The sequence below is a fragment of the Diceros bicornis genome, chromosome 16 (assembly GCF_020826845.1).
Source record: "Diceros bicornis minor isolate mBicDic1 chromosome 16, mDicBic1.mat.cur, whole genome shotgun sequence".
NCBI classification, from domain to species: Eukaryota; Metazoa; Chordata; class Mammalia; order Perissodactyla; family Rhinocerotidae; genus Diceros; species Diceros bicornis.
The window spans coordinates 12,146,571-12,166,723 of record NC_080755.1 but is presented as its reverse complement, the minus strand read 5'-3'; the positions used below and the strand labels follow the sequence as shown (position 1 = coordinate 12,166,723).

Genomic DNA, 20,153 nt, shown 5'->3' with positions numbered 1-20,153 from the left:
GGGAGCTTTATCTTGTCACTGGAGCCCCTCTCTGTGTCTGGGGTGAATTGAAGCCCCTGCCTTGGTCTTCCTTACCACCAGCCACCTGCACACACACATGCACAGTCTGGTCCTTGCCGCCCAGCCCTCCCTGTGCCCAGCATGGCCCTCTCTAATCAGGTGCACATGTTGGGAGGATGTTGGGATTTATTGGCATGCTTAGATTGAAGACTGGCTACAGGCTGTGCTCACTCCTTTCAAATAACACAGCAGCTAAGCCCCAAGTCCCACTAATCGTTACCGGAATGGATTATATTTCTTAACAGGTGGCCTACAGGCTGAGCTTGATGAGCAAACACCTATTCCGAGGACGTGGAAGCCCTTCCTGGACATAAGGGCAGTGCCACTTCTCCTCGGGGTATCCCCCAGCTAATTCCTTAAAGGGTACCTGACATGGAAGATTCGCCAGGTAACGCCAGTTCGCATGGGTTCAGTGAGAAGGAGCACTCTTCAGCTCCAAAGTTAGACCCTTAGAGCTAGAAGGAACTTAGAGACTGTCTAGCCCTGTGGTTTTCAGACTGTTTCTTTTTTTTTTTGTGTGTGAGGAGATCAGCCCTGTGCTAACATCTGCCAATCCTCCTCTTTTTTTGCTGAGGAAGACAGGCCCTGGGCTAACATCTGTGCCCATCTTCCTCCACTTTATATGGGACGCTGCCACAGCTTGGCTTGCCAAGCAGTGCTTCGGTGTGTGCCCGGGATCCGAACCGGCGAACCCTGGGCTGCCACAGCGGAGCGCACACACTTAACTGCTTGTGCCACTAGACCGGCCCCCAGACTTTTTCTTTTTTAGCTAAAGAAACCGTTTTTCCAACACAAGTTTACATAGAACGCCAATAAATAAAACAGCTAACCACGGAGTTATTCCAGAAAAATGGGAGAGGGGACAAGAAGCCCACTCATCTCTACTCCATCCCTCATGGCTCCATAAGGAGCCGTCCTTATCCATCTCTGCCGTCAGTGCCCATGGGCATCTGAAGCCCGGAGCAGTAGGGTGTATGGGAGAGAGCTGGTGGTCAGGCAGAATCCTCAGTCCCCAAAAACTAATCATACTCGCTGGTCCCAGGCTTACTCACCTGTAAAGCTGGCTATAATGTCAACCTCAGGGAATTTTGAGAGCGTTAAATGAAATATTCCATAGGAAAGCTTTGAACCCACTGCCAGTCTGTAGTAGATTCTCGTTAAATGTTAGCTTTGGTAACGTTTTGTCCAGTCACAGATCTGCTTCACTGCTCTCTCTAGATCTGCCCCAACACAGCAAATCTGTCTGGGTCACGATGAGTTTAGCCAGCTGTGCCTTTCTGCAAACAAGGGATTCATCTTCAGATCTGCTTTTATTTGGTCTTTAAATTATTTTCCTCAGTTGTGTGTGCTTATTAAAAAAATCTGCAAAGTATGTAAAAATAAAAGGAAGATAAAAATGACTGAGCCTCACCTCCTAAACAGAGTCATCATTAACATTTTGGTCTATTTCCTTCCAGTCTTTTTTTTTTCCTAGTGCGCTTGCTTGTATGGAATGTGATGAGATGATTGTTTTGTTTTGATCTTTTTTGCTGGTGGGAAGAAGCTCTGCCAAATCCCACCTTTCAAAACAAGCTAGTGGAAGCTGGTTGCTGAGAAAAGGAACAGATGTTGCCCGTCTTTTCACTGTAACTGTAACATCAAACCTTCCCATAGCTGTAAACACTCTTCTCAGATTAAGCTTGTAAATTATACCATTTTCTGGGAAGAGTCCCAGCCTTGAACCAGCTCCTCGTCTCAACCATCAGTTGCCAAGGCCCGTCGGAGTCTTTTTGCCTTTTATCCACATTAGTCACTGCCTTCTCTTTTCTAGCGTGGATTTGTGGTTTGGCTTGGTGACCCTCAGCTTATAAAGTGAGTTGCAAGCAAGATTCTTGACTTTCTGAGTAGGCAGACCCCACTTGATAAACAGCACATCCACATGTCTACCTAGGATCACACCCTCCTCTTGCTCCCCAACCGCTGGCCTGTCCTCTGGGCTGCTGTACCATCACCATGGGCCCAGGAGTAGAAGATCTGGGAGTTGCAAAGGAATCTATGGGTTCAGAAGTAGAGAGAGGGAAAAAAACTTTGAAAAACAGGAACAGCTTAGGAGAAGGGATTCTGGAGTCCTGAGAAGGAAAAGAAAGTTCAGAGAGGGAGGTGGAGATAATACAAACTTGACCTCCTTTAAAATGTTGCTGAGGGTCACCCCAAACCAGGAAACCCTGAGAGAGACTTGGCTTTCTCCTGTTTCTTTGCTCTCTTTTCCCCTCTGACCTGTTGCTCCTACACCGCAGTCCTGCTTGTACTATTGAGCTAGTTCAGTGACATTATAGGCCAAAAGAGTGGGCTAATCTCCATTTATAACATCATGTCTGTGGGAAAATGCAATCCGAGTTCTAAATGGCCAACTCAAAAGCTTTTAGAACACAACCCACTGGTGAGCGAGAGACTGCAGGCATGGTATTGAGGGCCAGTCCTAGGGTTGTTGCTGTGCATAAGGGAACTGACAAGGGTGACCCAGATGCTCTTTACTTCTTGAAACATACGGACATGAATAGATATTTCTGTATATAAGGATCCAACCAGAAGGAAGGAGGAATGAACCCAGCTAACTTGTGGTTGGGGATTATGTAAAATAACCAAGCTAGTGATTCCAGCAAAAAACAGTTTCTGTGATGTGTGTGTAGATGCAGACCCATTCAGATAACCATTCCTGATTGAATGACAGTCACTGGGTTAGTTGACTACAAATGTATTGGAGAACACGTGATGAAGAAAATGGCTTCCCAGTGGAGCACAAGGTATCCCTGGGGGCGTGATTTAAAATAGCAGCTTCCACGCAGTGTCTGTCCATAGCTTTTGGCATTGGGGCATTTCAGATGAGGTCATCCTCTTGGGTCCACTTCCTGAGTGTTGATCATTTTGTGACACAGAGAACAGCTTCTTCTATTCTTAGAGAGGGCCTCCAAGCCTAAATGCTCCCTGCCTGGCTCTGGGCCCATCCTCCCTTCCTCTCCACCCACTTTCCCCCAAAATGTCTCTTTTCGTTGTGGAAAATTACACATTCACAAATTGTATTTCTTTCCTCACACCAAGCATATTCCCACACAGAAACAGATTCTAGAATGATCTCATGGATGAATCATGCCATTATCCGGCTGTTTGTAGGAGCTGCCTTTAGACAAAGATTTTGGTGTAAGCTACATTAAGGCCCCTTCATTGTCTGCCAGTTACCCTTGAGGGGATGGCTTATTGATGAAGTGCCGAGTGTGAGGGGGACAGGACTTCTAGACTAAAAGCTGCTTTGATTTCAGTCTTTTCTGTCAGCCCTGGGCCTTGTTCCATTGACTGTGAATTGTGGTGATATAACATTCTGCTCGGATACCAGTAAGCAGGCCCAATCCAAGATGGCAGCTGTACTGTATCTGGAGAGACCACAAATGGGGCTTCTTAAACTATGGTAAATGCTTGTGTCATTGAGTTCCAGTGGATATGTAATCTCTTAATTAAAATGAGCTCACAAGTGGTATTTCCTTTCCCAATCCAGCTTTCAAGCTGTGCTTTCTGTGCAGCAAATCTCTATTTTTTTTTTTTTGAAAGATCTGGAAATCCTGTTAATATTTAATTGGCTTTTAAATTATTTACACATTAAAGTGTTCAGCCTGTTGTTTTCCTTTAAAGAGCAAGTGCCCAATGGAGCTCTTGGCTGGCATTCCGCTGTCTTGAGTTTAGAGCACATTAGAGAAATGGTCCTGGATAGAAGTCGGGCCATCCCCCTCTTAGAAGCGGAAAGCCCTGGAAACTGGTCAGTTGATCACCCACACACTTTTCTGTCTATTTCCCAGGTGTTAAGTATTTAAATCTTACATCTTTTTTTTTTTTTTTTTTTTTTTTTTTTTTTTTTTTTTTTGTGAGGAGATCAGCCCTGAGCTAACATCCGCCAATCCTCCTCTTTTTTTGCTGAGGAAGACGGCCCTGGGCTAACATCTGTGCCTATCTTCCTCCACTTTATATGGGACGCCGCCACAGCATGGCTTACCAAGCAGTGCGTCGGTGCGCGCCCGGGATCCGAACCAGCGAACCCCGGGCCGCCGCAGCGGAGCGCGCGCACTTAACCGCTTGCGCCACCGGGCCGGCCCTCTTACATCTTTTTTTATTAAGAATATTGGTTCATTCATTATAAGCCCCCTAAGGAAAAGGCCTTAGCTTGAACTTGGTATCTCATAGGGAATCTTGTTTGATCAATTCCATACATTATGGCTCAGTGAACTTCAGAAACGGAAACGAAAGATCGTTTTGCCTGTTACACAAAATGAAATCCAGAGTTGGCCATTGTGTGGTAATAGTGACCTAGGTAACCCCCTTTGGGCACCGGGATATCTGGATTGGCCATCTGCTCTGACCAGATGACTCCAACACTGTGAAATCATGTACGTTCGCTTTATGCCATGGGAGCCAAAACTAAGACAGAGGTCCAGGGGGTTTCCAACATGAATTTACAGGCTTTTAAGGAGAGCTACATTAAATGAATAGTGGTGCCATCTTATGAAGGATGGGTTTACACCTCTAAAAAGAACCAACCTATATTTTTGCTCCTTGCTTAAGGTATAACTGCTGCTGGGCTGTCTCCCCAAATGCGTTTTCATCTCCTGTTTTAATCCCCTCCTTCCAGTCCTCTGTGAGCCCCTCCCCTCTCCCCCCTTAAACCTTCTCCCATACACCCCCCACCCCCACTGGCCAGCCTTGGTAAAAAAAAAATCTTCGTGCTGGATTTTCAAAGTATGTTTGTTGTCTACAGCCTCTGCAAAAGTTAAGACACCTGACTAGAATGAGAAATGAGCTCTTGTAGCTAAATAAGTCTGAGCTGTAATGTCACCCAGGACTGTGGAAGAGGAGCCAGACCGTGCATTGTCCATGGTTTCCTACCAGTGGTTCTGTTAGTGCGTCTGTCGAAATGAGATCTTTTCCTATTACCTGACTGTGTTCATCTCTGAGTACAAACTACAACATTTAAACCTAACGCACACAATTTTGGACAATATCCACATGTGGTATTTGAACTTGCTTGCATTCCGTTTTTAGAAGGAGATGGAACATAAATTTAACATTTGAACTCTAGGCATATCTGGGAAAAAGTAATCTTCTAGGCTTTTCAAAGAAATTGAAAAATCCACTTTCGGTTTGCTTTCAATTACTTTCAGCTGCGGGTCCACGTTATCCAGCTCTGTCTCCTGGTACTGGATGGTTAATGCTGGCACTTGAGCCAAACAGATATTTCTGTTTTCATACACAATTTTAATGAGAGTTCAGAATAATGATCTTAGAAAGAAAACGTCAAGATTTTATCACTGCTCCACTGGGACTTCTTAATTCTTTTTCCTTGGAGTTTTTAAAGATTCTGTTGGGTGAACCAGCAACACCCTAGTTCCTTTCTGCAGGCGACTCCCACCCTCTAGGTTCCCACAACAGGTGGGGCATGCAGGGCCACGGGTCTCTTGTTTGTTTGACACTCACACCAAGGCCTAAGCAGTTACCTTATCTGTAAATTAGGTGGCACGATGTGAGATCGCTCTTTATATAGGACAAAATGGCAAATAACAGCAATTTCATATGACTTGTGTGAGGTTTCGGCGACACTAATGAGAGCACTTAGCTAAGGACCCTAGAGAAATTTGTCAGCCTCTTGGTGAAAGATGTATTTTTCAGATCCTAAGAGTCTGAACATACACAAATTCAAAAGCTCTTAAAAGAGACCAACGTTGTTGAATAGCTTAGGTGAGATCTGTTTCGTTTTCTGTGGACACTTGACTGTGCAAGCGATGTGTGTACACATGTGCTCTTGATTCAGTCCCACAAATGGCAGCCGCGAAGTTAGTGACAACCTCTCCCTGAATCTGAGGCAGAAATAATGGGAAAGTGTGCCCTCAGCCGCCACCACAAGCTGTCAATTTTCCAGAGCAGTGTGAGGTTTATTACCATGTCCGTGAAGTTTTGAAGTGCGATGGAGCAGGAATGAGTGCACCAGCTTCAATGTGCAGGAAATACCTTGTTTCTTCTTTTATTAAAAATTGACAATATGAACTATTAGCCTCCCTTCTACAAGGCCAGAGGGCAAGTCAAACTGATTACCACTGGGCATCCCTCCCCACTTCCCCCAGGATTGTGCAGAGGACCTGGAATCTCCTGGAATGCCTCGGCTTTGGGGAGCACATGCTGTTCATTCTTCCTTGGTGCTCTGGCACCACCGAAATGCCCATCGCCCCTGTCCCCGTGGCCTTTCAGGGCAAAAGCTGCTCTGTGCTCATGTAGGATGTGTGTTTTTCTCACAGCTGGAAGCCAGTCGTCGTTTCCCTCCCCACTGAAGGTGGTAATCCTGCTGTGCTGGCTCCATCTTCAGGGTCTCGCCTCTCCCCAGCCTGTCTGGGACCCCTGACATAGCCTCTTCAGTGAGCTGGGGTCTGGGATGTAAACATCCCCTGAGGCAGTGGGCAGAAAATGGGGAGAAAGCTGGAAGACAAAACCTAAGTCACAAAGTATATCATCTATGACTGTCTTGCCACAGGAAGTTATACATTAATGGTAGCCAAAGGGCCGACCCCATGGCATAGCAGTTAAGTGCGTGCGCTCTACTGCTGGCGGCCTGGGTTTGGATCCCGGGCGTGGACCGACGCACCGCTTGTCAGGCCATGCTGTGGCGGCATCCCACATAAAGTGGAGGAAGATGGGCACAGATGTTAACCCAGAGCCAGTCTTCCTCAGCAAAAAGAGAAGGATTGGCATGGATGTTAGCTCAGGGCTGATCTTCCTCACAAAAAAAAAAAAAAATGGTAGCCAGAATCCTCAGGAGTAAGCACTAAGGCGTACTTAGTCCAACACAGTAGCCACTCACCACATGTGGCTATTTAAATTTAACGAAAATTAAAAATCCAGTTCCTTAGTCAACTCGGCACACTTCTAGTGCTCAACCGCCACCTGTGGCTAGTGGCTCCCATATTGGACAGCTCAGAGAAAGAACTTTTCCATCACTACAGGAAGTTCTGTTGGACAGCGCTGGTCTGTCATGAGCAGTATGCTCACAGTTGAGAGTGAAGCCACTACTCCCCTAGCTTATTGTCTTACTCGGCTTGGCCTCAGTTATTGAGAAAGTAGAATGACACAAGTGAAGAGCCAGGGAAGTGGTGGCAGCAGTCAGCAGACAGCACAGTGTAATTCTTGAGAGATCAGTTCCTGTGGTTAGGTGTGGTGGAGCTTTGTGGCTCTTTCTCCTCTGTGTGGTCCAGAGTGTCCCTGAGGCACTTGGACAGTCACCGGGTCTAAGAATCCCCGTTTCTTTACATGGAGTTAGGAGTTTATCTCATGGAGAGGAGTCTTGGATTTTACGTGAGCACTTAAAGTGTAACTTTTGGTATGGCTCCCTTTGCCGTGGAGAAGGCATCAAGAAGGGGGTTTGGGGTAAGCGTGGCTGGTTTGGTTCTGTGAACTGGGATGTGTGCATTTAGCAGCCAGGGGCTGGCTGGCAAAGGCAGTGCTGCCCGGGGAAGCAGTGAGCCTGTGAGCAAACTTAGGCAGATGAAAATGGGCACAGTGGAAAAACACCCATGTTCCACATCGTCTTTATGAACCTGCACCCGCAAGACAACAGCAAGCCAGACTACCTCAGCTCAGTAAACAGTTCTTTAAGCATCTGTACATATCAGACGCTGTGTAGACGGGGTACAACATGGGATGAGACTCTGTTCCTGCCTGCAGCCAGCTCTCCACCCAGGAGCACTGTTAATATGGGCCTATTTTAATACTCCTCACTCCCTAAAGACATTCCTTGCTTTTGTATTAATTTCAGCCCTAAATAACATTCTCTGGCGAAATGGAAACAAGGAGACAATTGTTTGGGAGTTGGGAATTGGAGGCTTCTGCTTGCTGGGTTTGCTTTGGGCAAGCAGGACGTCCGTGGAAGCGTGTGCCGTGAGTCCTCTAATGGAAGGCCAGGCGCTGCTGTCTTTGTACCAGCTCAGCGTCTGCTCTTCCTTTGTTGGGCCCCTCGCCCTGACCCACGCGGCTGTTTTATCTTCATTGTTCGGGTTCTTGCTCTGTAGCCACCTCCCTTTGTTAGTGCTCTGTCATATTCCTCATCTCCGTCCTTAATTGCTTGAGGAAGTCTTTTGAGAGCCACCCTGGACGCTCATGTAGGAGGTGGGGCAGCAGGGCGGGTGGTCTCTGGGCCATCCTGAGGTTCTCAGGGCCTTGCTGAGCCCGCTCTGCTCCAGGCCACTTGGTCCTTCCTGCTGTGGATTTGAGGTCAGTACCTGGAATGCAAATCTCTCTGTTGGCACAGCATGTTTATAAAGTGATGTGACTTAAATTATCCTGGACCCCATAGTCCTCAGTGAGTGTGGTCCCCAGCAGAGGAGGCACAGCGGGAGAACTCAGGCACATCCTGAGAGGACTTGCGTTGCTCAGACATTTTTGGAGCTCTCAGTGGGGGGGTTTGCACCTTCTAACGAAGTGTTTACAATTCTCTGAGTTACTATCCTATTGTGTGCTGTCCTAAGGGGAGAGTTTGATGTTTGGAGTTACCTGAAGTCATTTGCAGTCAAATCTGGTCCATGGAGGGAACACTGATTAAAGTAATAGTGTTCAAGGTGAAAAATGTATATATATAAATATAGAGTTTGAAGACTGGGATGGGTTGGTTGGTTGGTTTTTTCTGCATGACTTGAATGTCAATTTCGAAAAGGGCTCCAGAGACGTATTGAGCATGGCAGTACCGTGGCCTCCCAAGGAGACTACCTAAAAATGCGGTACTTACTGAGTGCATGTCTTGGGTATTTCTTTTGAAAACTGTCGTTAATCACGCTCTGTGTTATAGGTAGGATTAGGGAGCCAGTTCACCCATGGAACGCCCAGAGACAAGGGTTATTGCTCTACAAAATTAGAGAATCCCTGTTTTCCTCCATAGGACGGGGGTGGGGGGCTTCTTGTCTCTCTTCTCCCCACTCACCTGGCTCCCTTTCTCTCTTGCTTTTTCTTTGATTCCTTTACCTTTGGGCCAGAGAGTCTTGCCTTCATGTTTTATTTGTTCTTGCTTAGGTTGTAGGAGACAGCCCCTAAACACGGTGCCTTTCTAGGCCACATGGCAGGAATACTGTTGGCCTGACACAGCTTTGACTGACAAGCCCTGTGCCCTAGAGGCGGAAGCTGGAAGACAGTCCTTCCCAGATGTGGCTGCACTTTAGAATCACCTAGGGAGTGTTTAAAACTCCTGCCGCCCAGGTTACACCCCGTACCCACTGAATCAGAGCATCTGGGGGTGGGAGCCAGACAGCAGTAGCTTGTCAGAGATCCCCAGGTGATTCTAACATGCAGCCAAGTTTGAGAGCTACTGTAAGGAATCAGGTTGTCCTTTGAAAACATGAGCAGTTACCCCTGAGCACAGCCATCGCCAGCCTGGCTTGCATCTCCGAGGCAACGTGATGTCCTAGGGACGGCACTGAGTGCAAAACCAGTCTCTACAGCCTACTATCCTGGTGACCTTGGCAAGCCATTTTCCTACTCCAGGCCTTGTTTTTCTCATCTGTAAAATAGAATAATAACAGGGGCCAGCCCCATGGTTTAGCGGTTCAGCGCGTGCGCTCCGCTACTGGCAGCCCAGGTTCGGATCCCGGGCGCACACCGACGCACTGCTTGTCCGGCCATGCCGAGGCCGCGTCCCACATACAGCAACTAGAAGGATGTGCAACTATGACATACAACTATCTCCTGGGGCTTTAGGGAGAAAAAGGGGAAAAAAAAAAAAGGAGGAGGATTGGCAATAGATGTTAGCTCAGGGCCAGTCTTCCTCAGCAAAAAGAGGAGGATTGGCATGGATGCTAGCTCAGGGCTGATCTTCCTCACACACACACACACACACACACACACGCAATAGAATAACAACAGCAATACCTGTCTGATGGGGTCATCTGAAGGACTGAAAGAGATGATGTGTAGCAGTCTTTGTAAATTGTGAAGTGCTGCGTAAATGCTTGTTATTACTGCTGGAGATGATTCTTCTGTAGAAAGATACTCGTTTTCTAGGCGGCCTGGCAAGGTAGCTGGGGTAGCTTTAGTGGCATTAATTCTTTCGTTACCAGCAATAAACCTGAGGACTGTTGGGGACAAGAATTTCTTCCTCTCATCTGGTAAAGGGGGTGGCGAGGAGAAGTGGTCTCTGCCCGCTTTAGAAAGAGCCCAGCAGCCAGAGCCCAAGAGAGCCGTTGTCCCGCCGGGCCCGGGTGCTCCTTGGCTTCCTGTCCACTGGCCCTCTAAGAGTGGAGGGGTCTTTTGGGCGGGAAGGGACGTCTGAGCCTGACTTCCACCTTTAGGCTTTCTGTTCAGTTGGATTTCGTTTATTTCAAAGTGGATGGAACTGCCCACAGAGCGTTGCTGATAAGCCCCGAAGGAGGAACAGAGGGAGGTCCCGTCGGCCAGGGCCCACTTGTCATTTTCACCAGCGGGACTGTGGTGTCTCATGCAATAAACAGCATCACGGCTCTCTTGGGTGCAAACAAAAGCATTTTTTTTTTTTTTTTGTCTTGTGCTCCCCAGGGATCTGAAGTTGGATGGAGGGAGACAATCAGCAGGTGCCGTGAGCTTGAAAGAGATCATTGGCCTTGAAGGTGTGGAGCTGGGAGCTGACGGGAAGGTAAGCCTGCCTGGCTTCTAGGCAGCGGGTTTGTGCCAATACCACACAGGTCAGGAAGCAGAGGCAGTGTGACAGACCATGAACCTCGCTTGTGGTGGAGGAACCAGGTGTGGGTGTGTGACGCCAGCCTGTCCCTATTCCCCCAGCGTGCAGACAGAAATCCACCAAGCCAGTGATGAAATAGCAGCGCATCTGTTTCTCTGCCAAGGCTGTTTGTGATGGAATGTGAGGTACTGACCAGTGTCTCATGCACATGCACACACACCTGCATGTTCTGGGGCGGAGTGACGAGTGGTTTGAATGTGTATTAACTGATGGTGGTGGCAAGCAGCATTCCCGCTACTAGAAAGTTTTTTTGGCTTCCCATGGTCCTAAGACGCTGAGTCCCTCAATCTGTAGTGACCACCGAGCAGCAGGGCTATCACATTCCTCTTTATGCACAGTTCAGTGAGCTGCTGGGTTGAAGTCTGAGGAATGCAGGTTGAAAGATGAACTTGACCTGTTTTTGCTGGATTCAGACAGTCTTCATAAACCGCCCTCCCAAAGCCTGTTTATGGAGACGATAATGTAAATACACAGAGAACGCTTAAATGACTCTTTGGGGAAGCCATCCCACGGCAGACAACCTCCCCTCCCCAAGAACAGCTGGGCACCACTGTACCCCAGTGATATCAGCCCAAGCTCACAGGATAGAGGTGCATGAACCACATTTCCTCAAGCAGGTGAAAAGGAAAACATTTGTTCTGTCTTCGTTCCTAAAGGCTGAGTGTTCACATAGGAATGAGGGAGGATGGCATAGAGGTGAGCATCATAGATAGCATCTGCCAAAGGAACATATAGGAGGACACAGTCCCTTATCAGAGACTCTTGGGGCCTGAGGTGTTCTGGAATTCTGCACTTGGTGCCGATTGTATTGCTCAACACCCCAGCAGCTTCTGCGATAGTACCTTGTTATCAAACACACTAATATTTCTGCCATATAACGTGAATATTCACGCCAAGTGGGATAAATTAAAACTATACACAACCTCAAGTCAGTTCAGGTTAGGTTTTGGCCAAAGTGAGTGCCAAAACAGATTTCATTTTTCAGATCTCATTGGACTTTAGAACTGCGGATATGAGAGTATGGACCTGACCTTGGGGTGGCAGCGTAGCGTGGTCAGAATGCCAACCTGGCACTGCCTGGTAATAATCACTTGCCTGCTTTTGTCTTCACCTTTTAGACTGTTTCTTATACCCAATTTCTGTTACCCACAAATGCCTTTGGAGCCCGGAGAAATACCATAGACTCCACTTCCTCCTTCTCCCAGTTCCGTAACCTGAGCCACCGCAGCCTCTCCATTGGCCGAGCAAGCAGCACCCAGGGGAGCCTTGACACAGGTAACCTGAGGCCTGGCTGGGTCCGGGAAGGTTGTGGCAGGAGGTGCCTCGCTGTACAGTGTGGGTTCAGTCTTCCTGTTTGCAGACTGGAGGACAGGTGCGCCTAGAGCATGAGCTCATCCCATAGGCGACATGACTTTTGGGCAAGCCCAATATCAGGCTGTGTGGGCTTACAACCAGGCCACAGGCGGATGTCTCTACTGAGATGCTTCTGTCACCAACCCCCAAGCCTCCTACAAGGAGAAATGCCAAGGCCATCTGCACCATGCAGACATGGCTAGATTCCCCAGCATCTCTCCATCATTCAGCTCCTCATCTCAGCCTGGTTCCTGCCTCCATTTTTATAGTGCTCAAATTTGGCTTTTCTTCAATTAATTGGGCCAGAAACTCAGGATCAGGTATGAAAACTTTCTTTGTGATTTTCCTAGTGGGTGACCTACTGAGGTGCTGAAGACTTGCATGCTTCCAGCTTTGCCTATGTAAACCTTTGTAAGAATGGACACAAGGGAGAAAACTCTTTATGAAGTAGTATTATTTCCATTCTCAGAGAAATTCCAGGTGAATGTGAAGTCCCACAGGCCTATCCAGGGGCTGAGTTCAGAAGCACTGTCCTCACGTTCCAGCTGCTTCTGGTCATTGGCAGCTGTTCGCATAGGTGCCTGCTCTCATGTACATTCATGCAGACACAGTAGCCTGCCCAGAAGCACTCACACCAAAAACGTGCTTCTCACCTGGCACAACCTGAGTTGGCTAATCTCACTTGCAGGTTTAGAAAAGGAGCCTTTTCAATGTCACATTTTATAACCTGTGCGTGTTCACTGCATCTTGCATGCTCTGTGAGGTTTTGTGCTCTCCGGGGTCAGGGAGATTAATGTGTAATTTTCTAAAATGGAAGAAATGTCAGAATGTCAGAAGTATTTGGTGAACCCTTTTGTGGAAGGATACACTCCACTGGTGTGCAGAGACGTCTACTCAAGTCAGAGTGAGCGATGTGACCCTGAGCTAGATGCCCTGAGTCCGGCCTTTCTTCAGTCTAACTTTATACTCAGCATTCGGCTAGCTGCTGCTGCTGCTGCTTCGGGGGGTCCAGGGCCCCTAATTATCATTTTGCATGTGATCCTTAGGGAGCGACCTGGGAGACTTTCTGGACTATGACCCAAATCTCCTGGATGACCCGCAGTGGCCTTGTGGCAAGCACAAACGCGTTCTGATCTTTCCTTCGTACATGGTGAGTAGCAGTGGAGGGACCGTGGGTTTGCTCACCCCCTCGCCCTCCAAGGAGTAGCTTGGAGGCGGCAGGCTCGCCTTAACAGATGGCTGCTCTGCTTGGGATTGGGGGGCTTATTCAAACACTGCCCTGCCTGAGAGACCTTCTTTAGGACTCCCCCGTGTGGGTTGCTTATGGAAGGACCGTCACATGCTGGTCCAGGATTCTACTGGTCACCTGGCCTGTGTACACCACTTCAGCTACCAGCTCCGGGTCGGAGACCCTCACCTCTGAGGGACACACTTGAGTTTATACATCCACAGACCCCACTAGGGGAGGACCAGGCCCATCACTGGCAGCACCGAGTTCAAGTTCAGCTCTGTTTGGAGTTCCTTGGTGACTGTAGGCCTCTGCATGCACTCCGAGCAAACATTTGGCAGTGGGCTCTGGATGACAGAATTATCTCCTGGGAAAGTGAAAGTAGGGCAATGTGGGTGTTAATGCAAAACCTTTCCTTGCCGTTTTTATTTCATGGACTCTTCCTGTTTTTCCCTTTGTGTAATTTTGGTTTCTGCTTTTGGCTGACCACTGTTTCCCACCACTCCAGGCTACCGTTTCTCCAGACAGCAGTGGGGCCTGATGGGGTCCCGTGTACTTTCTTTGGGCAGACGTGCCCTACCTCGGAGGCGGGCAGAGCCTGGGCTGCTGCGGGAGGAGGGGGAGCTGGGCTTGCAGAGAAACCCGCCACACACGGCATCAGGTGGGAGAGCACTGACCCAGAATGTCCCTGCCACCTCCCTCCAGGCCCAGGTGGGGTGTGCACAGCTGAAAATGGCCTGCTCTGGCTTCCTTGCTCCTCCCCAGCCTGTGCTGTTCTTGGCAGCCTCAGCCTCAGAAGTGAGCGGAGGGTCCTTTTTCTGTTTTAGGCTCTTGTGTCTGCAGAAGCCACAGTGGGACCCATCCCCATGTACCAGGGCTCGTGACCACCCCCTCGGAGCTGAGAGTTCTCAGCTATGAGGTTCCACCCTCCAGCCTCTCTCCGCTCTGCACATTGGCACGTAGCTGACATCAGAGAAACCCTGGGCAGGACTCAGGCCCTTGCAAATTACTTTCCGCATATATCCTCTGGTCATTTGGCACATAGCTCAGAGGTCATTCTGATGTGCCGCATTGAATCAGAGTGAATTACCAAAGACATTTAGTTTAAAATTCCCCCACTCTGCACTCTCCCGTCCTTATTCCCCAACTCCTAACACAGAAAGCAAAACCAGAGCCATGTTTAGGTTTTTTTTCCCCACTCTATGACCTGTTAGATTATTTACTTCTTTTTTAAAACCAGGGCTTAGTCATATAAGCTAGCACATAATCAGCGTTCGATAAATGACCAGAATCGTTGCCCTGATGTTAAGGGGGGAGCAACAGAAAGGTCACAACTTATGTCAGAATACGGATTTTTTATGTTGTTCACTGCTTTATTTATTAAGGTTCACTTTCTTCAGTACCTTGGGCAGGAAACTGTGGCTCAGGGAGTCGGAGTGAGGCTGTCACGGTTGACAGACAGGAAGTGGGGGGCTGAGCCTAGAACTCCTGGCTCAGTGCCTTCTCACTGTGCCTCTGCATCCCGCTCCCTCGGCGGTCAGTGGCAGAACTGCCAACCTCAGGGTCGGGCGTGAAGATGAATCTTTGGGCCAACAGTTCAACAGATTTCTAGGTAACTGGGAGAATGAGGATGCACTATTTTTTTTTTTATTGTGAAATTTTTGTTGTACATTATTGTTTATCAGTCACCATATAAGGAGGGTGCACTATTTTTGAGTGGTGTTAGGGTCTGGTGGGGAGCTCCTCTATAAACGTGTATTGTCTGGTGATAGCACTGACCTCCTCTTTTATGGGCCTGGGTTGGGCTGCTGCCAGATCTGATGCTTTTTCTTTTTCTTTAAGTGATCTTGTTGTGAGCTGAGAGGTTCTGGGCCACAGTCCCCATGAGCACACCTGTGCACACGGATGATTTTTCTTCCTTGGACAGCATGCTAGATGACTTTCCAAGTCAGCATATATGTCCTACCCTCGGTGTTTTATGTTCTCAAGTGGGTCATTTTTTATTTCACCACTTTGAATCTGCAGCCTATGCTTCCTGTAACAGGCCATTTTTTAGAGAATGAAATTGCTCATGAATTGCATTTGCCTGGTCAGCTCCACAGGACCTACATCTCCTTCTATTGTTGCCACAGATATTGGCAAGGAAGATAAAATGTGGGACGTCCGTTTTGCAGCATTCTCGTTTAAGACATTGACGTGCATGTCATGTGTTACAAAGAGCCTTCAACCAGCTCCCCAGGGGACTTTCTCTCTCTAGAAGCAGGCGAGGACTATAGGGCTGTTTCACATGCATTTTACATCGCACTTGCGGGAGCAGGGGCAAGGGGGGTTCTTGGGGTTTGTTTGCTTTATTTTGTGTGTTGGGTAACAGGTATAGAATTTGTCCATTCAACCAGGATTGACTGAGGCCCTACTGTGTGCCAGGCAGGGTGCTTCCTTGTACAGTAGAGCACAAACCAGCCACAGTCCCCGTTCTCCTCGACCTCATGGTGAGTGGGAAATCAGGCAGTGAACAAGAGACAAATCGTTATAGTCATGAGGAGGGTGAGGAGGGAGCCCTCCTAGAAAAGTGATAGGAGATGACAGGGAGGATTGGAGGTTGGAGGTAGGCCTCCAGGAAGGCTCCTCTGAGGAAATGGCATTGAAGGTGAGCACTGAGGAGTGAGAATGTGTGAAAGAGGTTTATAAAATCGACGTTTTTAACAGTAAAAGTCACTGCCCTTCCCTGTACACATGCGCGCACACAGGCACGTGGGGAAGTCACACCTGTAGAATGATGGTCCTGGCAAACCCTCCTCACTAACTGACCCAGGCACGGGAAGCTGCACTTGTAATAGTCCCTGACTACCAACGTGGACAGAGAGAACTGCAGGGTTACTTGACCCAGCTTGTTGACGGCCCTCTTTGTGGGTCTGGGGCACATCTTGGCCCCTAGGCAGGAGGTAGGCACACTGCCCAGACAGACCAGGCTTGGAGCACTCCTGCTGTGGTGTGAACCTCATCGTTGCAGGGCGCCCCCTGCAGGCAGGCGTCGGACCTGTGACAAGCCTGTGGGCCTGGCTCCCCACCCCCTCGACAGGGCTCCCTGCTGTGGCCTTTGCTTGGCGACTGGGGAAGGGAGCCGGCAGGCCATTTATGTGCTGACCGTGCGCAGTGCTGCCCACCTCCCTAAATGTCGGCCCCAAAGCCTCCGGGGTCCTGTGGCTATGCCTGTCTTCCTTCGGCCCCTGGGGCGGCCCAAGCTGGGTCAGCCCTGTGGAGGCCCCGAGCCTGAGAACCAGGCCTGTTTTCTGGGGTGTCCTGTTCCTGTGGAATTTCAGAGTCTGAGATGTTCCTGTGGCTCTGAAGAATCAAGCGACTCTGAGAGGGATGAGCCGGTCCTTTCACCCCATCAAATCCTGCAGCAGCTGTTTATGGTTTTTCTGTCTTCATATTAAGGTGTAATTTGCATCATTTTAAGTGTACAGTTCCATAAATTTGTGACCTCCACTCTGATCAAGAGATGGAGCGTTTCTGTCCCCTAAGACAGTTCCCTCCTGCCCATTAAGCTCTGCCTCCCACCCCTCCCTGCGGAGGCAACCCCTCTTCTGATTTCTCTCACCAGAGACTAGTTTCGCTTATTCTGGAACTTCATGGAAATGGAATCATACACTGTGCTACTATGTGCTCTTATTTTTTTGTCCATCTTCTTCTGCACAACTTAATGTCTGTGAGATTCGATTGTGTTTCGTGGATCAGTAGTTTGTTTTTTAATTGCTGAGTAGGGTTCTGTTGTGTGGATATACCAGTTGATTTATCCATTCCCCTGTTGGTGGACATGTGGGTTGTTACCAGTTTAAGGATGTCATGAGTATTGCTGCTGTGAACATTCTTGTACGAGTCTTTGTGTGGAGTATATTTTCATTTCTCTTGGGTAAATCCCTAGAAGCAGGCTTTCTGAGTCAGTGTAGCTGATGTTAACCAGCCAGGATGTAATTGGATGTGTATTTTCATTCATGTTTGTTCTAAGTATAAGATAAAAAGGCTACTCGTTGCCACAGTTAGGACGCGCCTTAGAGCAGGAGAGTTCCAGAGGTGAACATTTCCCTGAGGCTCAGGAAGAAGCCTGTTATTTACAAAGCTTGAGTGGCGCCCCTTTCAAATGGGCCTTGTATTCGTAGTTCAATTTGTATTTTTTAACTTTGATCCAAGGTCACTCCCACTGGTAGCCACTGTGAAAGGGCAAAGGTGAAATTTGGAACTAAAGAAAAATTCCCGGGGCAGGTGTGGACACCAAATTGCTGCCGCCCCTGTGGTTCTGGGCCTTACACTGTCTAGAAGGTGACCACAGAGCATGAAAGGACGTGGCCCCCAGGCTGCATGCAGGCTCTTGTAGGGCCTTAGCTTAATGACGATGTTTCTCAGGGCGGGAGGGAGGGCAGGAGGCCTCGTGTCAGAACTGGACGCTTCCTGCCTGGTGCACCGCCTGCCCTGTAATTAAAGTTGCACTAGAGAGCGGTTATTTGTCATTAGAACCTGGCAGCTGGAGTCGGTAGTGGTTTTGGTTTTTTTCCCCTTTATGGGTGTGGAGAGCAATTAAGAGCAAGTAACTGAAAGAGCTGACAGAGAGAATGCCAACAAAATTAACATTATTTAAATGGATTTCTGGAACCTTTTCCTTTCTCAGGAAGAAACATCTCTCAGACTATTTTGACATCAGAAGGAAAACCAACTAAGAACCTTTATGATGCCTGTAGGTGTATAGATCTCCAGGGGACATCTCTTGGATTGATCTCCATGATAAAGTGCCTATTCTTTTATTTACTCAATATTACAATCTAAGTACTCATGGAAAAAACCCTCCTTCTACCCCACATCTCCCCAGCGTTGTGTGGATGTATCTTACAACTTAGTTTTTCAGTGCAGTATGAGCTACTGAGCAGTGGGAAATAGAAGACTCAGTAAAAGGAAGACTGAGTCAGCCTTCCCGGTGGTGGGCGAGTAGACTCTGCTTTCCCCACTGTATTTCTTTTTCATTGAAAGCCGTTTCAATGATGACATAAGTGCCTATTTACCTGTCTGCAGGGTGGGTTTATTGAGAAGCTGAAGCAGCCTGAGCCCCGGGGTTCCCTCCGTTACCAGGCTCCTTCCAGGGCCCTCAGGTGGCTGAAGCTTATTTAATTCTGGAAACCCTCTTTAAGGAAAGGAATGCAATCTTATAGAAACACCATTGCTCGGCCTCACTCTCCCGAGATGTGAAAGGGCCCTGGAGCTTCCCAGGTGCCTGCACAGATGCTGAGCAGCAGGATCGTGGAGGACCAGCCAGCTTTTGGTGTAAGTGTTGAAATAAAATGCCTCACTGCATTGTGGTAGGTTTTGTTTTTTGTTTGGGTTTTTTCTTTTTTTTTTTGGTAACAACTTTATTGGATATAATTCACATATCATACATTTCACCTCTTTAAAGTGTACAATTCAGTGGTTTTTAGTATATTCACAAAGTTATGCAGCCATCACCACACTCAATTTCTGAACGTTTCCATCATCCCAAAAAGAAGCCCCCGTACCCTTAACCTCCTACCCCCTCAGCCCTAGGCAACCACTGATCTACTTTCTGTCTCTGTAGACTTGCCTGTTGTGGGCCTTTCATATAAATGGAATTGTACACTATGTGGTTTTTTGTGTCTGGCTTCTTTTACTTGGCATAATGTTTTCAAGGTTCATCTATGTTGTAGCATGCAACAGTATTGTGATTTTTTTTTTACGATTTCATTTTTTTCTAGTAAAAATAGTACAAAATGAAATATTAGCTTTACATTTTTACCCAGGATGTTGCAGCATCTACTCTCTATGTATTTGTCTCAGATTCTTGATAATCACTTGGTGATTTTTAACATGACCCTCCATACACAATTCATTGGCCCAAGCTCCAAGACCATCGTGTAAGAAGCATGGATTTGGGCCGGCCCCGTGGCTTAGCGGTTAAGTGCATGCGCTCCGCTACTGGTGGCCTGGGTTGGGATCCCGGGTGCACACAGATGCACCGCTTCTCCAGCCATGCTGAGGCCGCGTCCCACATACAGCAACTAGAAGGATGTGCAGCTATGACATACAACTACCTATTGGGGCCTTGGGGAGAAAAAGGGAAAAAAAAAAAGGAGGAGGATTGGCAATAGATGTTAGCTCAGAGCCAGTCTTCCTCAGCAAAAAGAGGAGGATTAGCATGAATGTTAGCTCAGGGCTGATCTTCCTCACAAAAAGGGAAAAAAAAAAAAAAAAAAAGCATGGATTTAAGAGTGCATCTGCATCCCATCCAGGCCGCATCCACCCAGAGTCCTCTCGAGTGGGTGGAGACGCTTCCATACGTTTCTGGAGTACCTGATACATATTTGACAAATATCTGAAACTGTGCCATGCTTTGCACAGCCTGGTAAATGCACGTGGTCGTGTAAACCTGAAGCAAAAACAGCTTTTCTTGTGTTTCTCTCCTTGATTTGCAAACCATTTCATTTCAGTAAGGGAAACTGAAGAGCTGCTCCCCTAAGGGGCAGGGGGGAGAGTAAATCCAAGATTATGCATTTGGAATCCGAGGGGTAGAAATAGCAACAAATGCAGCCCCAGGCTGCACAGGCCTTCCGCTCTTTCCCATAGTTCCCTTGTGATTTACTGTCCTCTTAGGGAAAGGGATTAAATGCATAGCCCAGCCCAAATGCCCAGCTGTTCATGGTTAGATTTAGTCGAGGGCCAAAGCTCTGCTTAATTACCTTAGCA

At 48.0% G+C, this 20,153-nt stretch overlaps 1 protein-coding gene across 1 annotated transcript in view; it reads left to right on the top strand.

The window, feature by feature from the left end:
* The window catches only part of CABLES1 (Cdk5 and Abl enzyme substrate 1), a 111,321-nt gene that overhangs the window by 77,867 nt on the left and 13,301 nt on the right, over positions 1-20,153 (top strand). Inside the window, exons 5-7 of the mRNA XM_058556811.1 lie at positions 10,624-10,720; positions 11,944-12,100; positions 13,225-13,328. Coding sequence (XP_058412794.1) covers positions 10,624-10,720; positions 11,944-12,100; positions 13,225-13,328 — 358 coding nt within the window. The remainder of the gene's footprint in view (positions 1-10,623; positions 10,721-11,943; positions 12,101-13,224; positions 13,329-20,153) is intronic.